Raw genomic sequence first — 24861 nt, 5'->3', positions numbered from 1 at the left:
ATAGTGGTTGTGGGTAGCGCTAAATTTTTATATATCGAATAGAGGATATTGGTGCGGGGATCTCTTTAAATTCTTGTGTGCATGTGAATGTGTTTCAGTCATAAGCACAGAAAGCCATGGTTCGACACTAAGCGGCTTATGCTGCTATGCTTCTAGAAAGTTGTGGACTGTGTGTGTCCATTGCTGGTGTCTAGCAATTCTAGGTCTCTTTTCATACAGGTTCCAATCCAACATCCACTAACCACGGCACATTTTCCAATACTCCATCCCGTCCCATCAATGCAGCATTTACAAACACCGTCTCGGCTCCGGTTGCCCGTGCGCTGATTCCAATCCTCTTCACGCCATCTTCAACAAATCCTTCAGTCTTCGTTTTCGCTTGGATGCCATCGTCAACATGATCATCCTCTGGTAGGTGTTTGTTGTCCTCCCAACGGACAATCTCGGCGCCGTAAGCGTTATGTACGTGGCCAAAGACATGTAACTTCGGCCGAATTCTCCGCATCGCTCTGAATAGGTGTGGACACCCAAGGCTCTCCGAGCCAGATGAAAGATCCAGCCTGTACCTAGCCGGTCCATGCGTCATTATCACATCTACCTCCTTATCTCCATTCAGCACACTCTCCTCCGTTCCCACAGCCTTGCCATACGAGATTCCTTCTCCTTCCGAGTTGAATCTATTCTCTCCGCTGCCGTAGCCAAAGCCCCATTCTGTAACCCTCTGGCTATTGATCGTGTAAGGACTTGCGTATATCCGGAGCCTTGCACCATTGTCCAGAGCGAATTCGTGAATTCCTTCAGCCAAAAGTTCGATCCCGGCTTCCTTTACTGAGGCACTAGTCCATATCTCTCGAGCCTCATCATGCAGTTTCTTTCCGTCTTCTGTGCTGTTGGATTCCCAGAAATGTCGGTCCAGGTGAGGTCATGGTTGCCTGGGATGACAAGCTTCAACGGAGCGGGAACCGATTTGAGTAACTCAATAGTGTCGTTGTACTCTTCCAAAGTCCCACATTCTGAGAGATCGCCGCAGTGGAGGACAACATCTATTTTCAGGTCATGTGACAAGATTTGCGGGAGGGCGGAGACTCCGTGGGTGTCTGAGATGACGAGTACTCTTGTCTGAATCGTGGTCTCTGTCGAATCGATCGGTGAAAGGCGATTGCGTTTTGTTGGTATCGGAATGGGCGATGCTGAGCGCTGCCTCTTCTGAGGTGCGGATGAAAAAGTGAGGCCTCCTTTTCGTTGCCGAGGAGGACGTTTGAGTAAAGACATCTTTGCTGTTCGTACAGTGCGAAAGTCGAAGAGAGTAAAAGATAGTAAAATGAAGTATTTCTGTGATTGATGAAGATAATGCGAAGGAAGAAGATTAAAATGGCGAAAACAATTGTTTTTGTGGTGGTGATTGAGTCGCACGCGGGCAGGCTAATTCTCGTGGTTCCAAATTCCCGAAAGTTTGGTTGAGGAGGGCTGAGGGCACACACCACCTCAACGGCGGAAAATAAAATATAATATTAAATAGATGAAACAACAAAAAGGCAAAGAAAATGATCAGGAGGATAATATTAGTAATAAACGAGCTAAAAAGAGGTAGATCAAGACATAGGTTCAAGGGCATATTAACAGAGTGGAAATCGGAGAAAAAAGCTGAAATGGAATGAAGACTTCATATTTCTACCGCAGCTTTTGTAGAGAAGGCTAATTAGAGAAGTTATCACAGCTAGTGGAGGTCAACTTGAAAGCAGGGCCTATTCACGATAAGGATATCTTTAATGTATTGTGTTGCTTTGCTGGTTTTCTCCTCATTGGTAATTTAAAACTCCCTTAAGGGTACATATATATCAAATATAGTCTCAAATATATTATTTTTGAAGCCCAAGGTACAATTTCCGATCCAAATCTAACTTTAACCCCAGTGGTCGTGGAGTTCTCTCGACTCCCGTGATGGGAATGTTCCACGAGACATGTTTCGGGCTGCTTTTGTTAATCTCAATCATCCATTCTTCTCGCTCTTGACTGGCTCCAAAGGCTAGGAAAGTTCGAACCTACGTTTCGATGCAATATTTGGGAGTTAATGCTGAAAAATTCATAATCAATATAAATGGGTCTCTTGTAATTGCACCACTGGAGGGGCGTTCTGAAGCACAATGTTAGATTTGAAAAACGAAGGTTTGAGATGAGTTAGAGTACATACAAACGACGGTAAATACTGGAACTGGGTGAGTACTTAAAGCCATCAAATGAAATAAGGATACATACCGGACATCATTCATGTATACTGTTCCAGTCATGTGGACAACGGTATGTCTTTGATCCGATGAAATTTTGCAGCTATCAAATATGCTAAGAATACACATTAGACATTGTTCAGCCCTTGTTCCAGAGGGTTACTCACAATAAAAGCTGGAGATGTTAGGCAACCACTTGATGAAAGCTGCGGGCTCCGTATGTTATGATTGATCTTAGAAAATGTGCCACCTAACTCTTGTTCTTGATATCTAATCTTGAACCATAATCAACAGTGAATTTGAAGCAAACCAACACTTAGTCAGCCAAGCTAGATAGCTAGCTGCAATAATGCTCTCGCTTAGCGTCGTTATAAGCAGCGGTGGAAGAATTCCAACTCTTGTAACTAAAGCGAGAATCTCAACAGATACTCAAGGGCTCTGACTTGGGCCCGGCTCCCGTCACGTGCCGTTCCCACACATTGTGTGAGATCTTCCTTCCATGGAGGCCGGGGAATGACTAATTTCGTCTTGAGGGAGAATAGCAATCCACTTACGGTTGACAATAGTAATAATTATTGACAGTAGTTGGGCTTTGTCAAAGCAACAAAGCAAACGCAAGTTAACTAGATATCAATAACAAAATTACCTTTTCGTTAACACAATTAGGGATGTATGGCCATAAGATTAAAGTGCTTTCTTTAATCGCTTAGGGAAAGCATAATAGACAATAGGGGTTGGGATTTTTCCCGACTTTCTGGAACTATCTAGACTTTCTCTAGGCACTGGAGTTTACTTATTGCAAGTCAAGGACGCTTATGCACAGCTCTACAATCGAATCCCCGAAACTACGCAACATAAAGCCACATCAGGTGAATATGCGAAGGACTTTCTCATCTCTACACAAGCATAACCACACGAACAACTGCAGACTAGCGGCCGCTTAGCGTGTATATCAGCGACTCCAGAAATTTTCTAACCCTCACAACCAAATCCGCAGCTTACAGCGGCACTGACATGCTTTGGCTCCGGCTCCGGCTCCAGCTGGGTTGGGACCGGCTCTTATCACGTACTACTTGTACCACAGCATGAGAGATCTTGTTTACTTGGCAAAAGAACAACTATTTCTAATGCGAATACAGAAATAGCATTATTCTTGTAGTAAACAACAACAATAAATATTGACAGCAATTCCGTCTTGTAAACCAAATAAATCAGATAAAAGCTATTAAAAAGTTGCTAATAAAAATGTCTTCTGATCAATTACATGTTAGTTAAGGTGTTATATCTAATGACGGCCATGAAATCAATGCAGTTGCTTATTCTGCAAACGAAAGAACGGCAAATAGTGTAATTGTTCCTAAATAAAAAATATACCTTAGTATTTTTGCAAATCAACGCTTTTTACATATAGTCTTAGTAGCGTCTTAGTAGTGAAGCAGAAACTTTGTAAATCAAGTGAATAAAGCAAGATATTTAATTTTCACAAAAATATAACTACGACAAATAATTATAGGCTAGCGGGCGCTTTGCGTGTATATCAACGATTCTAGAAATGTTCCAGCCCTCACAACCAATTCAAAAGGCCTATAGGGGCACTGACATGCTCTGCCTTCGGCTCTGTCTGGGTCGAGCCCGGCTCTTATCACGTGCTACTTTTACCACTATGTGAGAGATCTGAGATTATACTCACCCGGCAGGGAATAACTATCTTTGACGAGAGAGCAAGAAAGTAGTGAGTATAACTTTCAACAACAATTGAATTTTCTAGAAGCAATAGATCAGACGAAAGCTATTTCTAAGTTGACAATAAAAAATGTTTTCTTTAACTATATATTAAGTGCTATGTTTAAGCACCTACGGCTATGCAATTAATGCGGTTCTTCAAGTCCCGGCAATAGAATAGCGAACAAGTCTTTTCGTTTGTCTAGGAATTGTAGCATGTGTTTTCGCAAGTTAAGGGCTTGTATATAGTCAGTAGCGGAACAGAACTATGCAGCAGAAATCCACATCAAGTGAATAAAAGTATTCGATTTTCACAAAGATATGATTACGACAAACAATTACACCCTAGCGGCCGCTTAACGTGTATATCAACGAGTTTAGAAGAGTTCCAAACGGTTATCAAACCCAGCAATACCAAACACGTCAACAACGTTGGCTGGGTCCGGCTCTGGGTTGGGCCCCGGCTCTTGTCACATGCTACTTCTTCCCTGAGAGATCTTGCTTTGGAATTGTTCTTAACGTGAGGGCAAGAGCCGGGTTAAGTCTGAAGGACAGCAACAATGAATATTAACAATAGTTGAGTTTTGTGGAAGCAATAAATCAGACGAAAATTGCCCATGAATTGATAGTAAAGATGTCTCCTCAACGACAAATTCAGGACATATGGTCATAAGATCAATCCAGCTTCTCTGGCGGCCCGGCAAAAGAATAACCCATAGTATGTTTTAGTACCACCAACGTCCTAGGAAGCGTAATTGAATTGTTACAGTTCAAGGACTCATATTTATAGACTTGCAAAGGAAAACTCGAAACTCTGCAAGATAAAGCCACCTTATGTGAATATAAGGCAGGCTATTCACTTTTCAAAGGCATAACTCTAGCAAACAACTACAGCCTAGCGGCCACTTGGTAGCTACATCAACGCAGATCGTCGCAGTGGAAAAGACAAATTCGAACTCTACAAATTCGCGACTGAGCGATGAACGCCTCTCTATATGCCCTTCCCCGGCTCCTCAGCGCCTAGTTCATCAGCGAGCCGAGTCCATTATGCCACAGCACGGAATTTGGCATGAATTGTTCCAGGCAGAGAAGACAGACAAATTGGATCGTATGATCAATAGTTGCCCTATCCCTTGACGAAATTGATAAAGAGTTGACAGCAAACAAAACTTTATCAGATGAAAATGAAGGCATATTAAGTTTAGCAATACTATAGACTAAGAAACAAGTCCCTCATACCATGGACATAGGACTAAATCTTGAAAAGAGTGAATACACATGCAAAGTGAGTAAAGACGTCAAAAGAATTGGGAATTTATCGCCACCAGACGTCGTGGCTAAGTCATAGGTTCCCAAAAGTGGCTGAAGAACCAAAGGAGTGTGAACATGGTTATCACTAGAACTCCTGACCAAAATACAGTCTCTCAAAGATGGCCAAAGAACCAAACAGATTGGGACATTCTCCCCGCCACAAGTCGCGAAATACAAACTATGGAAATTATTGTCAAAAGTCCTATAAAACGTAAGCCACTTGACTACAGCTTCAAGTCCCCAAAAGCAAGCCAAACAATCTCATGGAGAAATCATACATCACAAACACAAGCATTCAAGATCCTACAAATTCAAGTCCCACGAATAAACACCCGAAAATGCATTTCATCCAGGCCAAGTAACTGTCAACAAGAAAATATATCCATCCACACCCGATCCAGAAATTCCTGAACTCCCGGCACGTATCATAACATTATCCTACTACGCTGCCGCAAACTATGCATCCATTCTCAAAGCATGAGAAGATCCCCATTCGATCCGCCGCCCATAGTAGGTTGGTATACCTGCTCTGGCGCGTTCTGATTCACAACATATTGCATCTCCCCTCTGCCGACGGTCGGACTACCGCCAAACCCGTCGTCACCTCCATTGACGTGCATGGCGGCCATTTGATTACTGCCCACTCCAGCGAAGAACTCGTCTGCTGCATCGACTGCGGCTGCTAGGTCTCCGTTGTTCGAGGGCCTGACTGTAGGTTGACCCTCCATTCCGAAGGATGATAATGATTTCTGTGAATCGAGGCCGTTGGCTGTTGGTAGAAGGTGTTTTTGGAGAGCCGGGCTGTCTGCCAATTTTCGCGGCCGAGCAGATCGGAAAACTTGCTGAACTGGTTTTAGGTACACAGTAGCCAACGTTCCGACATTCAGACACATTTCTTCGAGCGTGGCTGGGTCTAGTTTTTCGGATTCGGCGGTGATGGGAGGTTTCTCGCCCATCACTATTGCTTTGGCCGTTGCCATATCTGATGACAGCAGTCGCCAATACATGTACCCTCTGTCTCTCAGATCAGGGTTATCGGTATCTTCCGTTGCCCATTTGAGGACCTTTGGAACAAGCTCCTGGCCCTTAGTCGGTCGTTGAATGAACAACTTCACGGTGGCTGTCAAAAGAGCGAGCTGGACTTCGACAGGCTCATCAGCAAAGGAGTAAAGGAAGTCCTCGAGCAGCACATCTGAGTTCTCAATCCTAGACGCATACTGCCCGATAACCCAAATCATCGCAGCTTTAGCCTCAGGTTCATCCAGAGAATCGAGGTTTTCGCAAAGCGTCGAGATAATGGATTCGTACTGATTGGGATACTTCCTAAAGATGTTTCTGATGACCACTGTTGCTTCCTGAACAATATATGTAACTTTTGTGGCCACAAGCTCGAGCAGGGTGTTGATACATCGTCTGGCGGCCGGCTCAATCTTGATTGCCAGCTTTCCAATTGCACGAACGGATTTTCGCACGAAATGGACGTCGATTTCAGTTGCGTATTCTCTCAATTCCGTCAGAACTTCCTCGATGTTGTTCTCAGTCGCGAGCATGAAGATCAACTCCAGTTTTGTGACTTTGACATAAATCGGGTCATTGTACTTGCAAAAGAACACTCTAATGTCATTTCGAAGAACTTCCGGCCGCCGCTGCAAGATCAGCAGTGCGTTCCTCAAGGCTAGATATTGTACTTCTGGCCCTTTCGCTAGCAACGTGACGAGTGGCGGAGACAGTTTTCGACACAAGATTGATATCTGCTTTTGGTCCGCAATATAGTTCATCAGGTAAAGAATAACTCTTATGCAAGTTAGTACCACAGCAGAGTTTGAATGTGATAATCGAGGTGAAATCCGCTCTGCAAGCAACAGAGCTTCCGAGGACTCTTGCGGGACGTAGGACATCAACGCCTCAAGAATGTATGTTTGGCCCCATCTACTATCTGTTAGGAACAATAGCATATCCAATGGCTTGTGAACGTACTCGGAGCAATCTGGCAATATTTGCACCATCTTCGAAGCATTCCCATAGTCAATCGTAAGTTTGATCGCATCACTCCTTTCCCAGATATCCATCAAACTTGCCAAAGCACTAGCCACGACTGTGGGATTGTCATCTCGAAGCATCGAATTCAACCTATCAATGAGATCCGAGCTCTCGACTAATTGTCTGTCATGGTCATATAGCTTCGCCACGCAGAACGCTGCTGTTTTCCGTACATAGGGATCTGAATCTCGCAGCAGTTGCTTCGTAGGTGGAACTGTAGCTTCGACAAATTCGCGGACGTGTATATAGGACATGGTTCGCAGGGCAAGAGCTCTGACAAGCGGATTCGAATCGGTCATGTCCTAGAGCATAACGTCAGCAATTGGGGTCAGAAATAGGGCAAAAGCATCGACATACTTCTTGTAGTGTAGGTAAAGCCTTCAAAGCAACGTCAGGCTTCATACGAGCATAGTTCACTAGGAACAAGAAGCACCTATGCCAGTCAACACCGCTACCATAACCACAACTTGCAGAACCCACATCTTCTTGATCTCCAAGCTCTGTATTGCCATGCAGCCAACGATATCTGGGAACAGAGCCACCATATCATTGTTGCTCATCGTCATGTTGGCCACGATCTTCTTCAACGCAATCTTCTTGGCCGCATGATTCTTATCCTTCTTCCCACCACTATTCAACTCGAGTCGTAATTCCGCAACTTTGCCCTGTGGAGAACGCCAATAAGGTGAGTAAGGTGAACCAGGGCCTGACGGCGGAACGTAATGGGGGAGAAACATCGTAGAAGAAGGCATTTGACACCGTCGCGTGAGGAAAGATATCCAAGCTGCAACCTTCAGAACAGCTGCCGATCTGACGGCGCATGCTTGACAGAAGTATATACGCTGGCAATGCCAGACAAGGCGGCGCAGAGCAGCAATAGAGAGAAGACAGGACTGGATGGGACGGTACGTACTCTCGCAAAGAGCTTCGCATCTCCCCCGCCTGAGCTCATGATGAGGAGACGACCTTGTGCTCAATCGGGACCTCCGACTATGTATGTGTGTGTATACTGTGCCCTACCCCTCCACTGCAATCCGCAATCTTCAACCAACGGGAGCTCGAATCTATCGATCTTTTTGGGTAGGCCGGAAAAGCGCGCGGGCGTCACATGCACCACCTTTTCTACCTCCAACAAGGATTTTGATAGCGGCGCCGCGAACGATCCATAAACTCGGTGTCGAAGGAAAAGTATCGTGAAGTGTTTTGCGAGGAGGTTGATAAATTGTAGGGTCCAATAGGAGAGGTATTGGAAGGCCCGGGATTGCTGACTAGGAATATCACCGAGAAGGAGCGTGCACGTAGCCGCAAGCCAAGCAAACGTTGACAACGGCGTCGCATTTCGACTTTCCGACAACTCAATACACATTACATATCGCAGAGATGGCCGCTCCTCCTCCACCTCCTCCGCAATGGGTCTTGGACCTCAATTCACCGCCTGCGCCAAAGTCAAAGAATAGCGGAATACCTGACCCGCCAGGATTCACTGGTACATCCAGCGGCAGCAAGGCAAGCTTCACAGCTCTCACTGCGACACCTTTCCCTAACTCGTCTGCAGAAACAGCAATCCGCATCCAAGAGCGCCGTCCGAGCTCCTCCTACAACTCGAGAGATGGATGTCCTCAAGCTTAAGAAGGCATGGGAAGTGGCGTTGGCACCAGTGAAGCAGCTACCTATGACCGCAATCATGATGTACATGTCTGGCAATTCTCTGCAGATATTCAGTATCATGATGGTGGTCATGGCATTTAAGAATCCTGTTGTGGGTTTGATGGCTACACAGCAAGCATTTGAGAGGTTTGAGACAGAGGGTACGAGACCGAAGTTGGTGCTGGTCAAGGCTGTATATGTCGCAATGCAGATTCTAGCACTGGCATTAGGGGTATGGAAAGTAAATGGGATGGGACTGTTACCGTGAGTTCTGCGGGAGTTGAGGCTGCAAATTGTGCTAATGATCAATAGGACTACAAGGTCGGATTGGTTGGCTTGGGAGACGGCGCGAGATCCATTAGAAGTGGCTATACCCGCATTCTGAAGACTCGGAATGGGAGGCATGAATGGCGTTTAGGTGTATCATAGTGGACTTAACATTAGGAGGTCTTTGGGATGATACAATTATAATTGTTTTCTGCATTCTGCCTCTGCACTTTCTTTGCAGTCTTCACTACACAAAGGGATTGAAGTAACCACAAGTGAACAAATTGGCATCCTTTCTAGAAAGCTACAAGCCAAAGCAAGTCCTAGTCGGTCATACAAATGTCTACCGTCGTTGATCATTCCAACCAACACATGTTCCTCCTGGAACTTTGAAGTCAAGGTTCATGGACATGTACTGGAAGCGTTTAGTTCTGTTTGAAAAGCCTCCATTTCCGTCCACGCTATTTATACCCAGAGTCTATATCAACTCTCACTGAAAGCCATCTCTCAACTGCCAATATCAGATTCCATCATAGTTCGTCATGAGCATCACTCTATAGACTCGTTAGTATTCTTATCCTCGAAGTTTACTCAATCGACAACTTGCCATTTCCGTCTCCCTCACCCGTTCCTTCTTCCCCTCCATCTTCCCCCAAAACCTCTCTAAGAACTCCTCCACCCCCACCCCTTCAATCTCCCTCTCCTGGTCAAAAACAAACGTCTCATCATCCTCAATATCATGCACCACAAAAGCCGGCCACCTCTTCCCATCCAACCCCAACGGTTTCGCTAAAAACGGTAACTTCACCGCATCTATAGTTGCAAAGTTCATCTTGCCTTTATTCTTGATCACTATTGGCTTGAATGTTTGAGCAAGGGATGTGCGTTCATGTTGTGTAAGAGCGAATATTAAGGCTAGTGGGAGGCCGGACTGTGGATGTTAAGGCGAGTGTGAGGAGAAGAGAGGAATGGTTAGGTACTTACTTGAGCGTATTCTGCGAATTTCTGCATCCCGAATTGAGGGATTAGGGGTGATTCCAGTGCTTCTTCTGCAAATTTTGTGATCTTTTCTACGTCGAAGTCTCCATCGTATAAAGCAGGTACTTCATCCAAAGGGTTCCAAAGCACGATGAACCGTTCCTTGCTTTCTTCCGACGGGAATAGAGATCTATTTGTTGCTGTACCGAAAATAAAATTCTCATGGAGTGGAGACTCGGCTGTTTGGATGAAGAGAGCGAGAGATTCGGTATCAGATGGATCAAGATACGCAATCAAGAAGGGTGTATCAAAGTCTCTGAACTCTTCTATGTTTTCTGTGGTGATTTCGGAGATCAGAGGGAGAGTTTGCTTTATCATATGGGAAACAATCCTAGACTTCATCAGCTTGATTCATGTTCAGGGCAGGGAGTTGTGCATACTGTTTAGCTTTCTGTCTCGCTCTATACCTAGCAGGCGTTCTTTCTAATCCCCTAAAGATTCTGATTGTAGGATAAGATTGGACGCCGTATCTACTGCATATTTTGGCATCTTTTGTACAGTCGATTTCGGAGAGGTATATGTTTCTGTTGCTTAGACTTTCTGCTGCTGATTCAAGCTCTGGTATGAGATCTTGACATGGCTCACTATATTCAATTAGCTCGTAATTTAGACGCCATTGAAATAGAGATACCTACTACCATGGCTATGAAAGGAACCCCACTTAGCATATATCTGAACCCTCTAGGTGATCAACTTACAACGCAAACTAGATCAAAGATATCAGCTAGGTATACGTAATTTCACATACCAGCCACGTGATCACTTCCATTTTCAAAGGCCCAGGAAAACGTCAAGAACTCACAAGAAACAATCAAAAATTCCGTCCTCTCAACACAACTCTCAAAATTCTCCTCATCCAACTGAATCAAATGACTGCTCATCACAAACGAGCAAAGACTCAGAACCACAACCAAAAAACTCAGTCCCCGTCTCGCCATTTCCTCAATCTCAACTCTGCAAAATCCCAGAATTGAGGAACGGACGTCTTATGAAGTACCACTCATCAACATCTCAATCTCAACAATCGTATAAAAGCTCATTCCATGATCAAGGAGGTTAAGAGAGCACACAAGCTTCGCCAAGTCGGAGCACAGTACAGAGGCACGTGTCCGCGGTGGGGCTAGTACGATCAGGGGGCTCAACCGAGGAGTTCACAACATCAAGGACCTCAAAAATACAATACTTCCTACACTCTTTCATTTCCCCATATAAACAGGCTCATAATGGGAGCGACCCTGAAAATCCTCCTCCCCTCCCTCCTAGTCCTCGCCCTCTGTCTAACACCCCTCTTTACACCCCCACACGTGCAACTCCAACTCCAACAACTATTCTCCGCCTTATACATCCCCTCGCAACCCAACATTCCCTCAAACCCAGAATCCAATACCAACCCCTACGAAATAAAAACCCACACCTTATCTACCTCCCCCCGAGTAATCTACATCGAGAACTTCATCACCCCTCTCGAAGCTGCGGAACTAGTATCTCTAAGGTCCCGTTCCCTCTCCTCTAATCTTTCCTCTCTCCTCTTCCTACCCCCCTTCTTCCCCGAATCTCCAACCTCAAATCCACAATCCCTTCTCAAACAACTAACACCCCTCAGCCATTCCAACTTCCGCCCCTCACCCCTCTACTCCGACTCCGGCACCCGCAGTCAGGACAGTAGTTACCGCTCCTCGCTAACCGCCACTCTCCCCTCCTCACCCATCGTGAAAACAGTCGAGCAACGAGCCCGCTCACTCCCGTTCTTCGCCCCCTCGGTGAAGATAAAACCGTTAGTCGTCCAAAAATACGGGCTCGGGAAGGAATATAAAGATCACTACGACGTACCTATTTCCCTCCCTTTCCTCCTCTCTCTTTCCCTCCCTTTCCCCTTTTTCTCACTTCCCAAAACTCTCCTCACCTCCCTAAACTCTTCCAAGGAAAACATCTAACAACCAAAAAAAGTGGTTCCTCCCCAACCCCACCCTATCAGGAAACATACCCAGCACGATATTCGTCTACATATCCGCCAATCGCACGGGAGGGGGAACGAATTTTCCTCGTTTATTCCTTTCTCCCTCCTCCTCCGCCGCCTCCTCTTCCACTTCCTCTTCTGGAGGAGAGATGAAAGAAGATGAAGAAAGGTGGTGCGAATTCATAGACTGCGACCGGCCCTCTCACTCCGGAACAACGTTCTTACCTCGAGTTGGGAATGCTGTTTTTGTACGCTTTTTCCTTTCCCTTTTCCCTCGTCCACCAAATAAAAAAGAAAGAAAGAAATGGATGGCTAATAACAGAAAAAAAAACCAGTGGCAAAACATCGATTCCAAAGGCACCGGCATCCCCACCACCCTCCACGCCGGCCTCCCCGTAACAAGCGGCGAGAAGATGGGGATGAATATCTGGAGCTGGGTTGATTATTGACCTCTTCATCATCCCTTCCCGAGCCAAATTTCAGTAGTCAACCTACCTATTTAACGCATCAAAAGACAAGGTGACTATTCGGAACCAAAGTTGAAGCAGTAGCGGAGGGAGATAGTGAGATATGCTGTCGTTCGATATTGTTCCGAGTCGCTGGGTGGGAATGCTATGTACTGTAGGTCGTTGAGTAACGTAGGCGTTGTGAGGGTATTTCTCGGTCGAAAAAGAGTTCGAGGTATTCTTCACACGTAAGAACCTATTGGCCCGCTCCAGTGCAAGAGACATATAATAATTCGTTCCAAGCCTTAATAGAAGAATCCCGAAATCTCGAATTTCTATTCCTTTCCTTTGCTACCTATATATACAACATTTAAACTCCGCATTCCATTCCCTTCAATTCCCAGACAGACAAACTTCCCAAATATCAGATTCGATCCTTAGATCTGATTCCATCTAGAAGAATACCAATTAATCTGACAGGACTCTGGATCCCGGACCTAGGACCCAGGGCCAACAGATAGATGACCGACCAGACCTCCTATAGTTAACACCACATTACACCGTCCTCCGTTTCCTTCATTTCCCTTCATCCAGCCGTTCATCACTCATTCACTCCAACCCGGAGCCAAACTTGGCTCGACATTTCCTTCTTTCCTTCCTATCTAAGCTCAAACAATCGTCTCCCCAACATCCACCCCTCAACTCCGACTACTCCCAAAACTACTAACCCCATCCCTCAACTTCTCCCCCACGCCGCCCATCCACCCCGGAACCTTCATCCTCAACCTAATCCTCCCCTCCACCACCTTCTCGATCGCATTCAGCACGCCAAACGCCATGGATCCAATGGCTCTAAAAAGCGCCACGCTCGCAACGCTCCACAGGATAAACTTCAGATAAAAGTTATTCCCCACCGCCGTCGCGCCATACGCCTCACTGACCGCCATCGCCAGGATCGCATTCGAGATCAGCCAGAAGAGCACCATGTACGTTCTCACGGATTTATAGTAATCTTCTTGTTGCTGCGCTTCCGAGGTCATTTGGGGCTGGACCTCGATGCGGTCGCGGAGGTTACGCAGGGCTTCGTCGTAGCCGGAGTCGATGTCTAGTTGCTCGGACGGCATTTCCAGCTCGACGGTTGTGCCTTTGCCGTGGCCCATAGCGGCACCGAGGTCGGTGTGGATGACGTTGTCGCCTTTGGTGCCCCAGGAGATATCGTGCGTGTTGCAGAAGGCGTAGACTTGGAGGGTGCAGATGTAGGAGGGAAGGAGCATGAAGTATTGGCCCGAGGAGGTGAACATGTGCCAGGGGTCGAGGTAGAGGAAGGACATTAGGAAGTAGAGGCCGACTGTTGAGGCCGTGGAGACGATTAGGTTGGTGAAGATGTTGTTGCCCATTGTTACATCTTTGTTCTTTTCTGTCAATTGGTGAATGATGATGTAGATACAGGCGAATGTTGTGTATGCCATGATAATGCCGTAGAGGATCATAGATGTCAGGTATAATCGCTTTGCACCTTGAGGTCGATTACCCATCGAGAGGATAAATTGTGTGCAGATGAGTAGGATACAAGTATATCGCAATATCACGAAGAATATTGTTCCTAGACCGTGACCGAATGGATCAACCTGCTTGTCGGAAAGAGATCCAGCCACAAAGTAGAAAGTGAGATAGAAGTTGGCGAGAGAGAAATATGTGAATAGGAGGTTGATGAACTGGTAGACGAATTCGATATGAAGAAGGACCTTGCGGCCAATGGTATGATCTGTTTGCCAGATTTGCCTGAAATGTACAAGGGAGTAGACCGCTGCGAAGAAAGCTCCGTTAAGCCATCTTCTACGTTGAGATATGAATTCGGGAACGGTATCTACAAAAGGTTAATAGAATTCATCACTGGAATTGAGATAACTTACCAGGCACATCAGTTTCTCCAGTACAACTCTTCACATACTTCAAAACCCACTTCTCATCTCTCTTTGCTACTAACTCCCAACACAAGATACGATCCTCAGCCAAATACATATTGGCAGTGAAAACATCTGCATTTTGGCCATGCAAAGTTTCACCCTTGAAGTACTGACTAAGAGGACCATGACCAGTATGATCGTTCTGTAGAGCGTGATATCTGTACGCACTCAAAGCTCCAGGCAACACAGTAATATATCCAAACACCGACTCGAGAGGCTTATCCAGGATATTGGACATCTTGTACTCAAAATTTTGAGACGCAACCAATGGATTGAGAAGACCAGTACCATATTTGCCTTTCATAGCTTTAATCTCGCCACAAGCACCGGCAACGTTGGAATCGGTGTCGAAAGCTTTCCACAGATGATAAAGCGAGTTTCCACCAGGTTTCGTCCCAACATCGAGAAGAATACAGATGTTCGGTGTTAAGGCTCTTCCGAAGGCATTGAAAAACCAACGATGAGAATTCAGCTTCTTTGCGTTCTTCTCCTTCATACAGAAAATCATTTGGCATGGAACGATTCCTTTCTCAGCTCCCTTGAACTTCAAATCCGAGTCTAGAGAAACTTGAGTCGTGTATTCGTAGACGTGAGCTTGCACTTCCTTCTGGTTGACCAAATTCTTAGCAATACCATCCTGATAGACACCCGTAGCTGCAAGAGCATCCAGTGTTCTAGGATGAACTTTTTGTCTTCCATCGGCGACAATGCAAACCACAATCTTTTGCCAACCATTTTCTCCCCAAGTCCTAGATTTCGATCGAGAGCAGAAATGCGAGATGTTCTTCATGACTGCGTGCATAGTCCTCGTGAAATCAATTTCGTTCTCGTTGTACATCGTGATACAAATAAACAACTCCGTCTCTCTCGCTGTTGTCCCGATATTCTGACGAAGCTTGTATCCTTTCGAAACAAAATCATCCGGATCGCAAGTGACAGCTGTGTATCGCATATGCGTGAACTCAATTTGGTCTCTCCGCGGCAAGAAACTGTACAAAATAGTAGGGATTTTACACTCAAGAATGAGTTCTCCATTGATCAGCTTAACTTCCTTCTTCGCCATCTGCGCTTGTCTTGCTCCTCTTCTTTCTTGCTTTCCATCTGGAGCTGGACCATAATGTTCGTATTCTTCCGAATTCTCATCTGTCAGGGTATCATTCGACATGTACGATTCTCTTGTCTTCAAGCTATGCCTCGCGCCAGACTTCAATGTGCTCGCCGGTCCGAAAACATCATCGCCATCTCCTATGTCGTTCTCGAGTGGAATTGATATTGTAGCATCATCTGCAAACACCGAGTTTCGTGCAGCTGCTCCAGGACCAGAGAAGAGAGGCGCTGGTGGTAGAGGACGTCTGGGACTTCCACCATATCTAGATGATGGTGTTCCGGGTCTGGGCTCCCCATCAAGATCAACAGGCTCGAATTGTAGGGGTGGAGGTGGGACTCTGTTGTATTCAGAAGACGTGCGTGAAGGACTCCACGATCGAGCTGGAGAGACTCGTCCGCTGGGTGAGTATGGGACGTATGTAGTTTCTGGGGGAGGCATATCCGGCGCTGAATCGATGATTGACGCTGGTCGGGAATGTTGTATCGACGATACAGACGGTTGGTATGATCTGCGGGCTGTGTACGGACTATTTGGACTCTGGTGTAAGCTAGATTTATCTTTCAAACGTTTCTCAAGTTTGGATAAGGGGGATTTGACTGGTTTTCGAATAGATCTTCTGCGCGAAGGTCCATCTGGGATTGTCGGAAGCAAGCGCGTAATGTCTTCTTCCAATGACTTCTGCAGCTTGCAGGTTGAGATGGCCTCCTCTTCTTCCTTGAGAGATGCGGGGTGTTTGGGTGTCGACATTTGAGCCTGATGCAAATGGACTTGTTTCGGACGTGGTATTGAGACTTGCGGTACGTACGGTCGACTTTCTGGCTCATCAACAGAAGTCAACAAGCGGATGTGCGATCCATTGCTAGGTTGTCCTGTTGGTGTAGAGCCATTCTCTTCGCCGTACAATGGCCCTTCTGTGTACATCGGCGGCAGTCCTGGAGTATTTGGACTGTCCATCTTGTTTGCGATTATTTGTTGCGACGAGGAATGCGCCTAACGGGAGATTGAGAATGGATGTGCCGTTAATTTGACATCTGCGACAATGATGTTGTAATATGGGGTAATTGGTAGGTTGATAGAAATTGAGTTCTCAAGCACACAATTGCAATTGTTCGATAATTGTGCATGAACAAGGCTTTGATGCGAAGTGAGATTCATAGGCGTCTTTTCATCGCACCTTCCTCCAAACAAAAGCTGGGCTGTAGTTGCTATTGGCAACACTAGCGTGGTTCTAAAATTGAGTCCCGGCGCTTGGTTTCGCCGTACCCCGCAGGAGAAGCGAAACTCAAAATTGAAGAACTTCAGAATTCCTCATATTACCCTGCTTTCGTCCCAGATTCAAGGAAAAGGAGAATTGTACAAGAAATATTTCCGAATAATTCACAGCGAATGAGAAGTGAATTCGCACCGTTACAGGCTTAGGTCATCTCACGGTAACAAGAAGAAAATTTCAGAACTCATCACATTATCTCATATTATTCTCTGCTCATATACACAAGCATCGCACACTTCACCACCAATGCACGTCTTTTGGAATCCTTTCTTCGTTGGATCGTAAATGTACACTGTATCCTCCCTTCCTTTACTCCCTCCTTCTCATATCACCTGCAAACCGCTCCACAAAAAAAAACCTCTGATCAGGTCAATGCCGAAAATGTTGGCTAAAGATCCTCAATGATACAGAGGGAATGATTGCGTTTTTCAACGCCCAAGATGAAGGTGATGACAAGAAAATGGTATGAGCGACGCTCCGTATCAGTCGAAACTGAAGTATGCTTAATATACAGCGAGGACCAACATGGTGGCTTTTGATGGGGTATCTAAACAGGTGAAATATTGACCGGATTATTAAATGGTAGTTCAGTTCCAGCCGAGAGAGTTCTCTGCCATCATGGGGGCTGAGATTTGCGCCGTTCTAGCAGAGTTGCCTGTCCGTCCGCTCCCTCTGCTGTTTCTGTCATTACCAGGAGTCGATCGGCCTCCAGACATCAAAGCTCCACCCATCAGTGCCGGACTACCCGATGATCTCATCTCTGAAGGGTTCATGACAGAGCTGGATCGACGATGGCTTGTCTTGCGCCTCTTGTACCTTCTTGCAACCAAGAACATGGCAACACCATAAGCTGCTGATCCTCCAACTGCGGCCAGAGCAATACCAGCAGTAGTTCCGCTAACCTTGGAAGATGTGGTGCCAGATTGAGGATCAAACACGTTGTTGTTGCCACCGCTGGAAGCAGAGGTGGATGTTGCTGCGCTACTGCTGCCAGTTCCTGTAGAGCCAGATGACCCTAGGATGGATCCACCTGTGAGAGGAATGGCTGGGTTGATGTAGTTGACAAGGGTGTTCACACTTTGATCCGGATTATTGTAGATTGCAGCAGTAGGGATATGGAGGTCCAGGCCAAGAGTGCTGACCATGTTGCTGGGGATGTACATTTGTGCCAGGGTGGTAATGAAGCCGAGTTGTTCAGTGGTGTCCAAAGGAATGAGACTCCTCATCACAACTTGGTTCGGCTTGAGGCCTAGACCATCTGCAACACCTTGAGGAAGGTATTGGAAGATCTGGGCAGACGACAACGGGTTGCCAACAACAAAGTCATAGTTCAATGGATAGAGGAATCCTACTTGGACAAGACTCGTCTCGGGAGGGGCATCGGTACCATTAGGATTTGAAATAACCTTTGGCAGATTGGAAGGTACACCAGTTTGGATAGAGGTAGAAGACGCTCCGATTGGAAGGGTTGGTGAAGATGCCGCAATAATAGTCGATGGGAGCCACATAGAAGTCGCGCTGTTTGTACCGGTAGGGACAATGGTCTCTGGTGCTGTTGTCGTCGCAGCCGAGCTGGTCAGAGTGACGAGTCCCGAGCTTGTTGGCGCCGTCGATCCTGGAGTGGTCGATGCAATAACAGTGCCATTTGAGGCCGTCTGGGTCGCGGAGCTTGCTGAGGATCCTGACAAGGCCGTGGAAGCCGAGAGAGAAGTCAGGCTTACTGAAGCAGTGCCAGTTGGGCTGGAAACGGCTGTAGAATTGCCCAGTGTGGTTGCTGAGATCACGGTAGGAGTTGAAGTTGGAGATACATCGCTGGTTGGGACAGTCGTTGGTGGGGAAGTAGCCGATACAATCGTGGTATTGCTGGTTGGTGGTGGTGGGACCACGGTGGCGGTGTCGCTGCTCGTAGGTGGGAGGGAGGTAATATCGGTCGAAACAGATGAGGGGGTGGTGGTAGGGACAACAATTGATACAGAGCTCGTTGGGGTTCCAACATCGGTGCTCGAGCTCGGGGGGACAGACAAACCAGTGCTGCTTGAGCCGAAGATGCTAGAAATGATGCTTCCAAGATCAGTAGTCGATGTAGATGATGGTGGCGTGGAAACCACCACGGCCGATGTGGTGGGCGTGACCGTCACACCAGTGGATGCTGGACCAGAAACTCCTGACGTAGATGAAGGAGCTGAGCTGTCCACTCCTGTCTCGCTTGTCGTGTTTGGAAGGCTCGAAACATCCGATGAGGCCGTTGAGGCTGTGGATGCAATCACTGGGGAGGAGGCTGGTGAAGAATCTGCCGTAGAGGTGGGTGTAAGACTGGAAATAACAGACGAGAGGTCTGAAGTAAGCGTTGACAACAAAGAAGGCAAGATTCCAGTAGCCGAAGTAGACGAGGGTGCGCTAGAGTCGGTAACGCTTGCACTAGTGACTGCTGAATCGGTTCCTGAAGCCGTAGATGCAGGGAGAATTGAATCACTTGCCGATGTTGCTGTCGAAGCGCTTACACTTGCGGATGTGCCTGAATCTGTAGTCGTAGCTGGATCGGCTGAAGTCGTGGATGCAACAATCGAGGAAACATCTGAACTGACTCCCGACAAGATTGAGCTCAAAAGGGATGGGAGGAAGCCTTGATCAGTGGAAGTGCTAGCTGGTGCGGTCGATGCGCCTGTTCCAGTAAACGAGACCCCGGAGGCAGTTGTAGAGGCCGCAGCTGTCGATCCACCTGAACCTGTGAAAGAAATTCCAGCATCGCTATCCGTGCTCGTTCCTGTTGGAGCTGTAGATCCCCCAGTTCCTGTGAAAGAGACTCCGGAGCTCAGGCTGGCGGCAGACGAGGTGACTGGGTCTGTGGAAGTTGTAGATGATCCCAATACTCCACCTGGACCGAATGTAATAGCACTTCCAGAGGACGAGGATGTCGCTGAAGATACATCACTGCTGGCCGTACTGGCGGTTGGAGAAACGACAATTGAGGGAATTGAGCCTGTGGATGCAACTGAAGCAGCCGAAGCCGTAGAGGCCGTAGGAGAGACGACAACTGCAGGTACCGATCCAGTAGAAGCAACAGAAGACGAAGATGAATCGTCACTCGTTGAAACAGTAGGCTGGACCACAACATCTGGCACAGATGCGGTCGAGGCAACTGATGCCACAGTTTCTGACGATTCGCTTGATTCGGAAACAGAGTCTGTAGATGCTGCAGAAGATACTTGCGAGGATGCGCTCCCATCACTAGTCGACGAAACCGTAGGTTGGATGATCGTCTCTGGAACAGCTCCTGTTGATCCAACACTTGTAGCAGCAGCCGCCTCTGTCGTCGATGATGCCGCAGTGGAACCGGGTGCAACAACTGTCGTCTGGGAAATGATAACCGTAGTCACTCCATCTACACTCGATGTCGAACTGGTGGAAAGGCCTAACAACGACGAAAGAAAGCTGTCCCCATTGCTTGCTCCCGTCGTCCCCGCTGAACTTCCTGCACTCGAACTTGAACTCGACGAAGATCCAGACGAAGTCGTGTCTTGGTTCGTGCTGGTACCTGTAATTGACCCCAAGAAATCCGACAATGAAGAGGTCGTTGATCGCTTTGTCGAAGACGAAGAACTTGACGAGCTCGACGTCAGAGACTCTTGAGAAGTCGATTTCGCAGGAACAGTCGAGAAGGTCGAATTATGAAAGACTTGACGCTTGATTTGTCGAGGGTAATAGAATTTGGGTCGGTCTGGTTCGGCACTAGTTAGAGTAGAAAGGACAGCCACGGAGGCCACAAATAGTGAAGGTGTATGCATCCTGGCAATTGGTATATGTTTTGTTTGCGATCGATGTGAAATTTAGACGTTTTGGAGGGGAGGCGCGAAAGTTGAGACGAATATAAGCTTTAAAATCTATGTTGGAGTCAGCGACGACAACGATTGACCACCGATCGCATGTCCCACTGACAGTCAGGGCAAATTGGATGAACGAGTGTACTTGACAAAAATGTCAACGAGCGTGTCTGTTGATTCAAGCACGTCAGTAATGATTCTTGGTTCCAAGTATGCTGTTTCGCATGAATGATCCACCAATCCCCAGCGACCGAACGAAATCACGATGAAAACAAATCCAACTGATAATGATTCGGTCGCACAGAATAACATCGACTCACCTTGTGAGATTAGGTACCAGTCGTAAGTCGAATCGCAGTCTCAAAGGAGTGTCGTGACGAAAAATCGTCGAAAAGTTGGGGTCTCGTCTTCACAACTTCAAATCGTTGGCACTCATGAACAAGCGACCATTATCCTCAGCCTCCGGAGGCTCTTCGTTTCGATTGGAATTGACGAGATTCGTGAAAAGGCGTGCGAGCAAGCTGCACGACGTCGAAAGTGAGGGTCGGAGGAGAGGGACGAGAAGGCGAGGAGGAGCGGTGGAGGAGGAGAGAGAGGATGGATGGATGGAGTGAGTGAGTGAGGCGGAGAAGAGTTCGATGGGATGGGTGGACCGACGAGGTGAGATTGGGTAGGGCGAGGATGGGAGTAGGTGGGCAAGAGGCCGCTGCGGTGCAGCAAGGGAAGGGGAAGGGGAAGGAACAAATGCCCGTCTGAGCCAGGCCAGGACCAGAACCAGGACACCAGCGCCGGTATGAAAGAGCGACGAGCGAGCGAGATTGAATTTTAGGTTGGCTCCACTTATTAGCGGTCAGGTTCAGGTCAATCAGGTCAAATTCAGGTCAAGTCAGGTCAAGGTGCAGGTAAATAATCCAACAAGTGACGGCCCGTGCAAATACGGGAAAATCAGGGCCAAGCACGCCGCTTCTCCTCTTCCATATTACGACCCAATATTATTGATCGGCCCAGATCTAGGAGCAATCTCGCCAGTGTACTCAGATATACGCTGCAAATCGAGTGGAACTCCAGATCACTACTGAATGGGACTTATTCCCGCTGCAGGAGAGCCCTACTAGTGGCGCTGCCCTGGGACCACTTTTTCACTTTTCCCCCCGAACACAGCAGCAATGCCAACAACTGCGCCAGTGAGAAAGCGGAGATCAGACTGCTCGGCCATGAAAGCCCCGATGTCACCAAATCATCAAGCATCCCCATCCCTCGTTTTTGCGGTGCACAATCCAGCATGCCAGCATCCCATCACTTCCAACGATGCCCCTGCAGTGAGTGAGTTAGTGAGTGAGAAGATGAGTGATGAGTGAGCGAGCGAGGCGTGGATGATGGAATATGGTACAGACAGTATCGATGAGATTGGAAAGTGGTGGCGGCTGCTTCTCTGCCTCATCGTACAATTTCGCATCATCTGACTACGCTTCCTCCTCTCCTTTCTCTTACTCATGGACCGTTGTCCCTCTTACTCTTCTCAGTCTTCCGGGCACTCTCACTGTTACTCCTCCCCTCCTCTGCGGACTCCGTTACCCTGCATCACATTTACGAAAGACACGACCGATTGACCGACACGACGGACAGATTACTGTATTTTCTCGGGGTGTGGCTCTCCATCAGGGCGGCGGCACACGTTTAGCTGCTGCTGCTCGGTGGTCTTGGTCTTGGGTCTGCCCTGACTTGCCCTTCTTGGAGCCAGCGGCGGCGGCATGAAAGAGACGGGGGGGCCCAGGAGGTCCACAAATGTTCTCCTGGCCTTAAACTCCCCGCTAGCTGCCTTGACCCGGCAAATCAGCGAGGGTTGTCGAAGAATTGGTGTGTTTGATAATAAGCCAAATTGGCCCTTAATTTCCGGCTATGCGAGTCGCTTAAAATACCCACGCTATTTCTTCCTTTTCTCTCTCTCCCTTTCACACCACCACCACCACCACCACGCCTCGTCCTTGCCTGGTCCCTCGTGAAATAAAGGCAGGTCTTAACGCCACTCGAGGGGGTTACAGAATGAACGACCAACTTTGTTTTTCGCACCGGGGGCATGGGGATAATGATGAAAGCCACTCCGAATTGATGAAGCATCTGCATCAACATCAACGAAAGGAACATCTCCTTCTCAGGGTGAATGGATTGAACACGAATACACACACCACACAGTCGTGACGACGCCTTTCTCGCTTTCCTGCCCGAATCACGACGAGCCGCGATGAGGCTTAGAGAGCTGAGCAAGCCCATCTCAAGCCCTGCCGCGCACGTCTTTCTTAATCTGGATGAATTTTATGCACGTATTATGCCTGTTGTCGCCTGAACTTCTCATTGGATCACCCGCGGCCGCCTGACAGCCACCAAACAATACAGGACTGCTCAATCAATATTCTCGCTGCAAGAGGATCATTTATTTTCCCCTCTCTTTGTGCAAGAGTCATCTGCATCCAATATCTCTCCTCACATAAGAAGGGACGCGTGATACAATACAATACCAGACAGCACACTCAATCTTTGATGATGGTGGAGGGCGAAGAATTTAGATCATGATCGAGACACTTCGCGACAAGCCGGCGTCTGCACAATGAAAAGTTCGAGGAACGAGGATCTTGTTCCTGAATCATCCATGAACCGGGCCCTCAACCACACCCAGCACGGTTCACCACTCGCACCCAAGATTTGAAGCGGCCACCACCACCACCACCATCACGACTCCGAGACAAAACCAAACCTCACTTCATTCTACTAGCAAACAGCCGCTTGACCATTCCCATCAAACCCTCGACCTCAAAACGAACGCCCATCATCATCCTAAATTCCTAGCCATCCTCAAAGCATCAGAGGAAAACATCCGTGAGTCTCCCTTCCTGGATACGAGAATCCGAGCACAATCAAAACTCAGATTCCCCTTCTGTACTGGCTTCGCGCCCTCTTTCCTTACCGAGATAATCTCACGTTACGGCCTCAGGTTACATGAATTACAGTTACACTCGCTCACTCGGCCTCGTTCATGGATGTCCGGCGGTACACTCGCTCGCCAAGCTCAGATCAGGATCTCGTTCCTGAGAAGGTCCAGACCGGGCGCTTGAACGCTGATCCATCCCATCACATCAAATCCCATCCATCACAAGCTTCATATCACATTTCCAAGAAACAAATTTTATTTTATCTCAACAACGGTGGTGATGATCTACTCAAGAAATCTCCTAAGGTACCATTTCCCCGACGTTGTCTAGCTACACGATACCGGTTCATGAACTGCCGTGAGCTTTCTTCCTTCTAAAATAAATGAAAGGGCTCACTCAACCAACCTTCGTTTCGTCGAAGAAGGGGGTTTCACACGAGACGAACATCGAACGGAACGAACCCAACCCATGATCCCATGCTCATCTGAAAGCTTGAATTCATTCATTCATCACATCATCCAGTCCTCGTTTCACATCTCCTTACATCCCCGAAACCTCAATCCCGAGAACAACAGCCACCTTCCAGAAGAAAGTCATCATCGTCCCATATCTGCGCTGCGCTGCGCCTTCCACCACATGCACAGCGCATCGTATCGTACGTCGTGTAACACACCCACTGAACCACTGAACCACAACCACTGTACTTCTATCTCATGACAAGTTTCACATTCTCCAAGGACGGAGAGAAAAAGAGAGAGAAATATATTATCCCCGCACAACACTATAAAATATATTAAACACCACAGAAAAAAACGAACGGAGGTATACTGAGCGAGCGACGACGGAGGCCGTGAGTGCCGAATTGTTTTTCCCTTCCCTTCTCCTCCCTCACTCACCCATCCCTCTACTGTACCAAAGAATAGAATCTCAGGTTACGAGAGAGATCAGCGTTCTTTTCTCCTCTTCCATAAATTTACCAGAATCCAGATACAATTAAAAATGCCAGTGAGAGGTCTTTCGCCCGAAATTCGACATCTGCGCTGCAGCTCTTTCTCACCTGCAGTGAGTGAACTGCAGGCAAGGCAAGGTAAGGTACGTAAGGCCGAAACTCCACG

At 47.4% G+C, this 24861-nt stretch overlaps 8 protein-coding genes across 8 annotated transcripts; 3 read left to right on the top strand and 5 right to left on the bottom strand.

Annotated features, from left to right (window-relative positions):
* Nucleotides 1–211: 211 nt before the first annotated feature.
* LY89DRAFT_719120 (uncharacterized protein) lies at nucleotides 212–1358 on the bottom strand (the record flags this gene model as incomplete). Its single annotated transcript, XM_018218470.1, has 2 exons — nucleotides 995–1358; nucleotides 212–887 (listed from the first exon to the last, which is right to left on the bottom strand). Exons 1-2 carry the CDS (start codon nucleotides 1270–1272, stop codon nucleotides 212–214), a joined length of 954 nt encoding a protein of 317 aa, XP_018070750.1. The 5' UTR covers nucleotides 1273–1358.
* Nucleotides 1359–5698: 4340 nt separating this feature from the next.
* Nucleotides 5699–8397, bottom strand: LY89DRAFT_82815 (Adaptor protein complex beta subunit). The gene is made up of 4 exons (XM_018223437.1): nucleotides 7779–8397; nucleotides 7656–7731; nucleotides 7236–7600; nucleotides 5699–7187 (listed from the first exon to the last, which is right to left on the bottom strand). Exons 1-4 carry the CDS (start codon nucleotides 8048–8050, stop codon nucleotides 5729–5731), a joined length of 2172 nt encoding a protein of 723 aa, XP_018070749.1. The 5' UTR covers nucleotides 8051–8397; the 3' UTR covers nucleotides 5699–5728.
* Nucleotides 8398–8678: 281 nt separating this feature from the next.
* Nucleotides 8679–9330, top strand: LY89DRAFT_707665 (uncharacterized protein; the record flags this gene model as incomplete). The annotated part of the gene is made up of 3 exons (XM_018217627.1): nucleotides 8679–8845; nucleotides 8877–9209; nucleotides 9258–9330. 3 exons carry the CDS (start codon nucleotides 8679–8681, stop codon nucleotides 9328–9330), a joined length of 573 nt encoding a protein of 190 aa, XP_018070748.1.
* A 150-nt stretch (nucleotides 9331–9480) lies between these two features.
* On the bottom strand, nucleotides 9481–11304 carry LY89DRAFT_685388 (thioredoxin-like protein). Its single transcript, XM_018215072.1, has 5 exons — nucleotides 11053–11304; nucleotides 10631–10835; nucleotides 10197–10581; nucleotides 9820–10143; nucleotides 9481–9766 (listed from the first exon to the last, which is right to left on the bottom strand). Exons 1-5 carry the CDS (start codon nucleotides 11186–11188, stop codon nucleotides 9743–9745), a joined length of 1074 nt encoding a protein of 357 aa, XP_018070747.1. The 5' UTR covers nucleotides 11189–11304; the 3' UTR covers nucleotides 9481–9742.
* Nucleotides 11305–11378: 74 nt separating this feature from the next.
* LY89DRAFT_82751 (uncharacterized protein) lies at nucleotides 11379–12739 on the top strand. The gene is made up of 4 exons (XM_018223436.1): nucleotides 11379–11742; nucleotides 11854–12076; nucleotides 12198–12455; nucleotides 12543–12739. Exons 1-4 carry the CDS (start codon nucleotides 11474–11476, stop codon nucleotides 12654–12656), a joined length of 864 nt encoding a protein of 287 aa, XP_018070746.1. The 5' UTR covers nucleotides 11379–11473; the 3' UTR covers nucleotides 12657–12739.
* A 612-nt stretch (nucleotides 12740–13351) lies between these two features.
* Nucleotides 13352–16682, bottom strand: LY89DRAFT_669906 (putative chitin synthase; the record flags this gene model as incomplete). Its single annotated transcript, XM_018213134.1, has 2 exons — nucleotides 13352–14520; nucleotides 14567–16682. The coding sequence occupies 2 exons, from the start codon at nucleotides 16680–16682 to the stop codon at nucleotides 13352–13354; spliced, it is 3285 nt and encodes a 1094-aa protein (XP_018070745.1).
* A 903-nt stretch (nucleotides 16683–17585) lies between these two features.
* On the bottom strand, nucleotides 17586–20783 carry LY89DRAFT_734487 (uncharacterized protein; the record flags this gene model as incomplete). The annotated part of the gene is made up of 1 exon (XM_018219911.1): nucleotides 17586–20783. The coding sequence occupies one exon, from the start codon at nucleotides 20781–20783 to the stop codon at nucleotides 17586–17588; it is 3198 nt and encodes a 1065-aa protein (XP_018070744.1).
* A 2622-nt stretch (nucleotides 20784–23405) lies between these two features.
* LY89DRAFT_82673 (uncharacterized protein) lies at nucleotides 23406–24795 on the top strand. The gene is made up of 4 exons (XM_018223435.1): nucleotides 23406–23693; nucleotides 23825–24103; nucleotides 24168–24596; nucleotides 24734–24795. The coding sequence occupies exons 2-3, from the start codon at nucleotides 23851–23853 to the stop codon at nucleotides 24461–24463; spliced, it is 549 nt and encodes a 182-aa protein (XP_018070743.1). The 5' UTR covers nucleotides 23406–23693; nucleotides 23825–23850; the 3' UTR covers nucleotides 24464–24596; nucleotides 24734–24795.
* The last annotated feature ends 66 nt before the right edge of the window (nucleotides 24796–24861 follow it).

The sequence above is a fragment of the Mollisia scopiformis genome (assembly GCF_001500285.1).
Source record: "Mollisia scopiformis unplaced genomic scaffold LY89scaffold_13, whole genome shotgun sequence".
NCBI classification, from domain to species: Eukaryota; Fungi; Ascomycota; class Leotiomycetes; order Helotiales; family Mollisiaceae; genus Mollisia; species Mollisia scopiformis.
The sequence above is the reverse complement of the archived record's forward strand: the minus strand, read 5'-3'. Positions and strand labels throughout refer to the sequence as shown.

Coding starts and splice junctions, on each gene's coding strand:
- LY89DRAFT_82751 (XM_018223436.1), top strand. CDS start 11,474: ATGGGAGCGACCCTGAAAATCCTCCTCCCCTCCCTCCTAGTCCTCGCC. Junction 12,077..12,197: donor AATATAAAGATCACTACGAC/GTACCTATTTCC, acceptor AACCAAAAAAAG/TGGTTCCTCCCCAACCCCAC. Junction 12,456..12,542: donor GAGTTGGGAATGCTGTTTTT/GTACGCTTTTTC, acceptor AAAAAAAACCAG/TGGCAAAACATCGATTCCAA.
- LY89DRAFT_685388 (XM_018215072.1), bottom strand. CDS start 11,188: ATGGCGAGACGGGGACTGAGTTTTTTGGTTGTGGTTCTGAGTCTTTGC. Junction 10,836..11,052: donor GGAATTTTTGATTGTTTCTT/GTGAGTTCTTGA, acceptor TAATTGAATATA/GTGAGCCATGTCAAGATCTC. Junction 10,582..10,630: donor GCGAGACAGAAAGCTAAACA/GTATGCACAACT, acceptor GATGAAGTCTAG/GATTGTTTCCCATATGATAA.
- LY89DRAFT_82673 (XM_018223435.1), top strand. CDS start 23,851: ATGGATGTCCGGCGGTACACTCGCTCGCCAAGCTCAGATCAGGATCTC. Junction 24,104..24,167: donor ATACCGGTTCATGAACTGCC/GTGAGCTTTCTT, acceptor GTTTCGTCGAAG/AAGGGGGTTTCACACGAGAC.
- LY89DRAFT_82815 (XM_018223437.1), bottom strand. CDS start 8,050: ATGCCTTCTTCTACGATGTTTCTCCCCCATTACGTTCCGCCGTCAGGC. Junction 7,732..7,778: donor AGCTTGGAGATCAAGAAGAT/GTGGGTTCTGCA, acceptor TGACTGGCATAG/GTGCTTCTTGTTCCTAGTGA. Junction 7,188..7,235: donor ATATTGCCAGATTGCTCCGA/GTACGTTCACAA, acceptor AACAGATAGTAG/ATGGGGCCAAACATACATTC.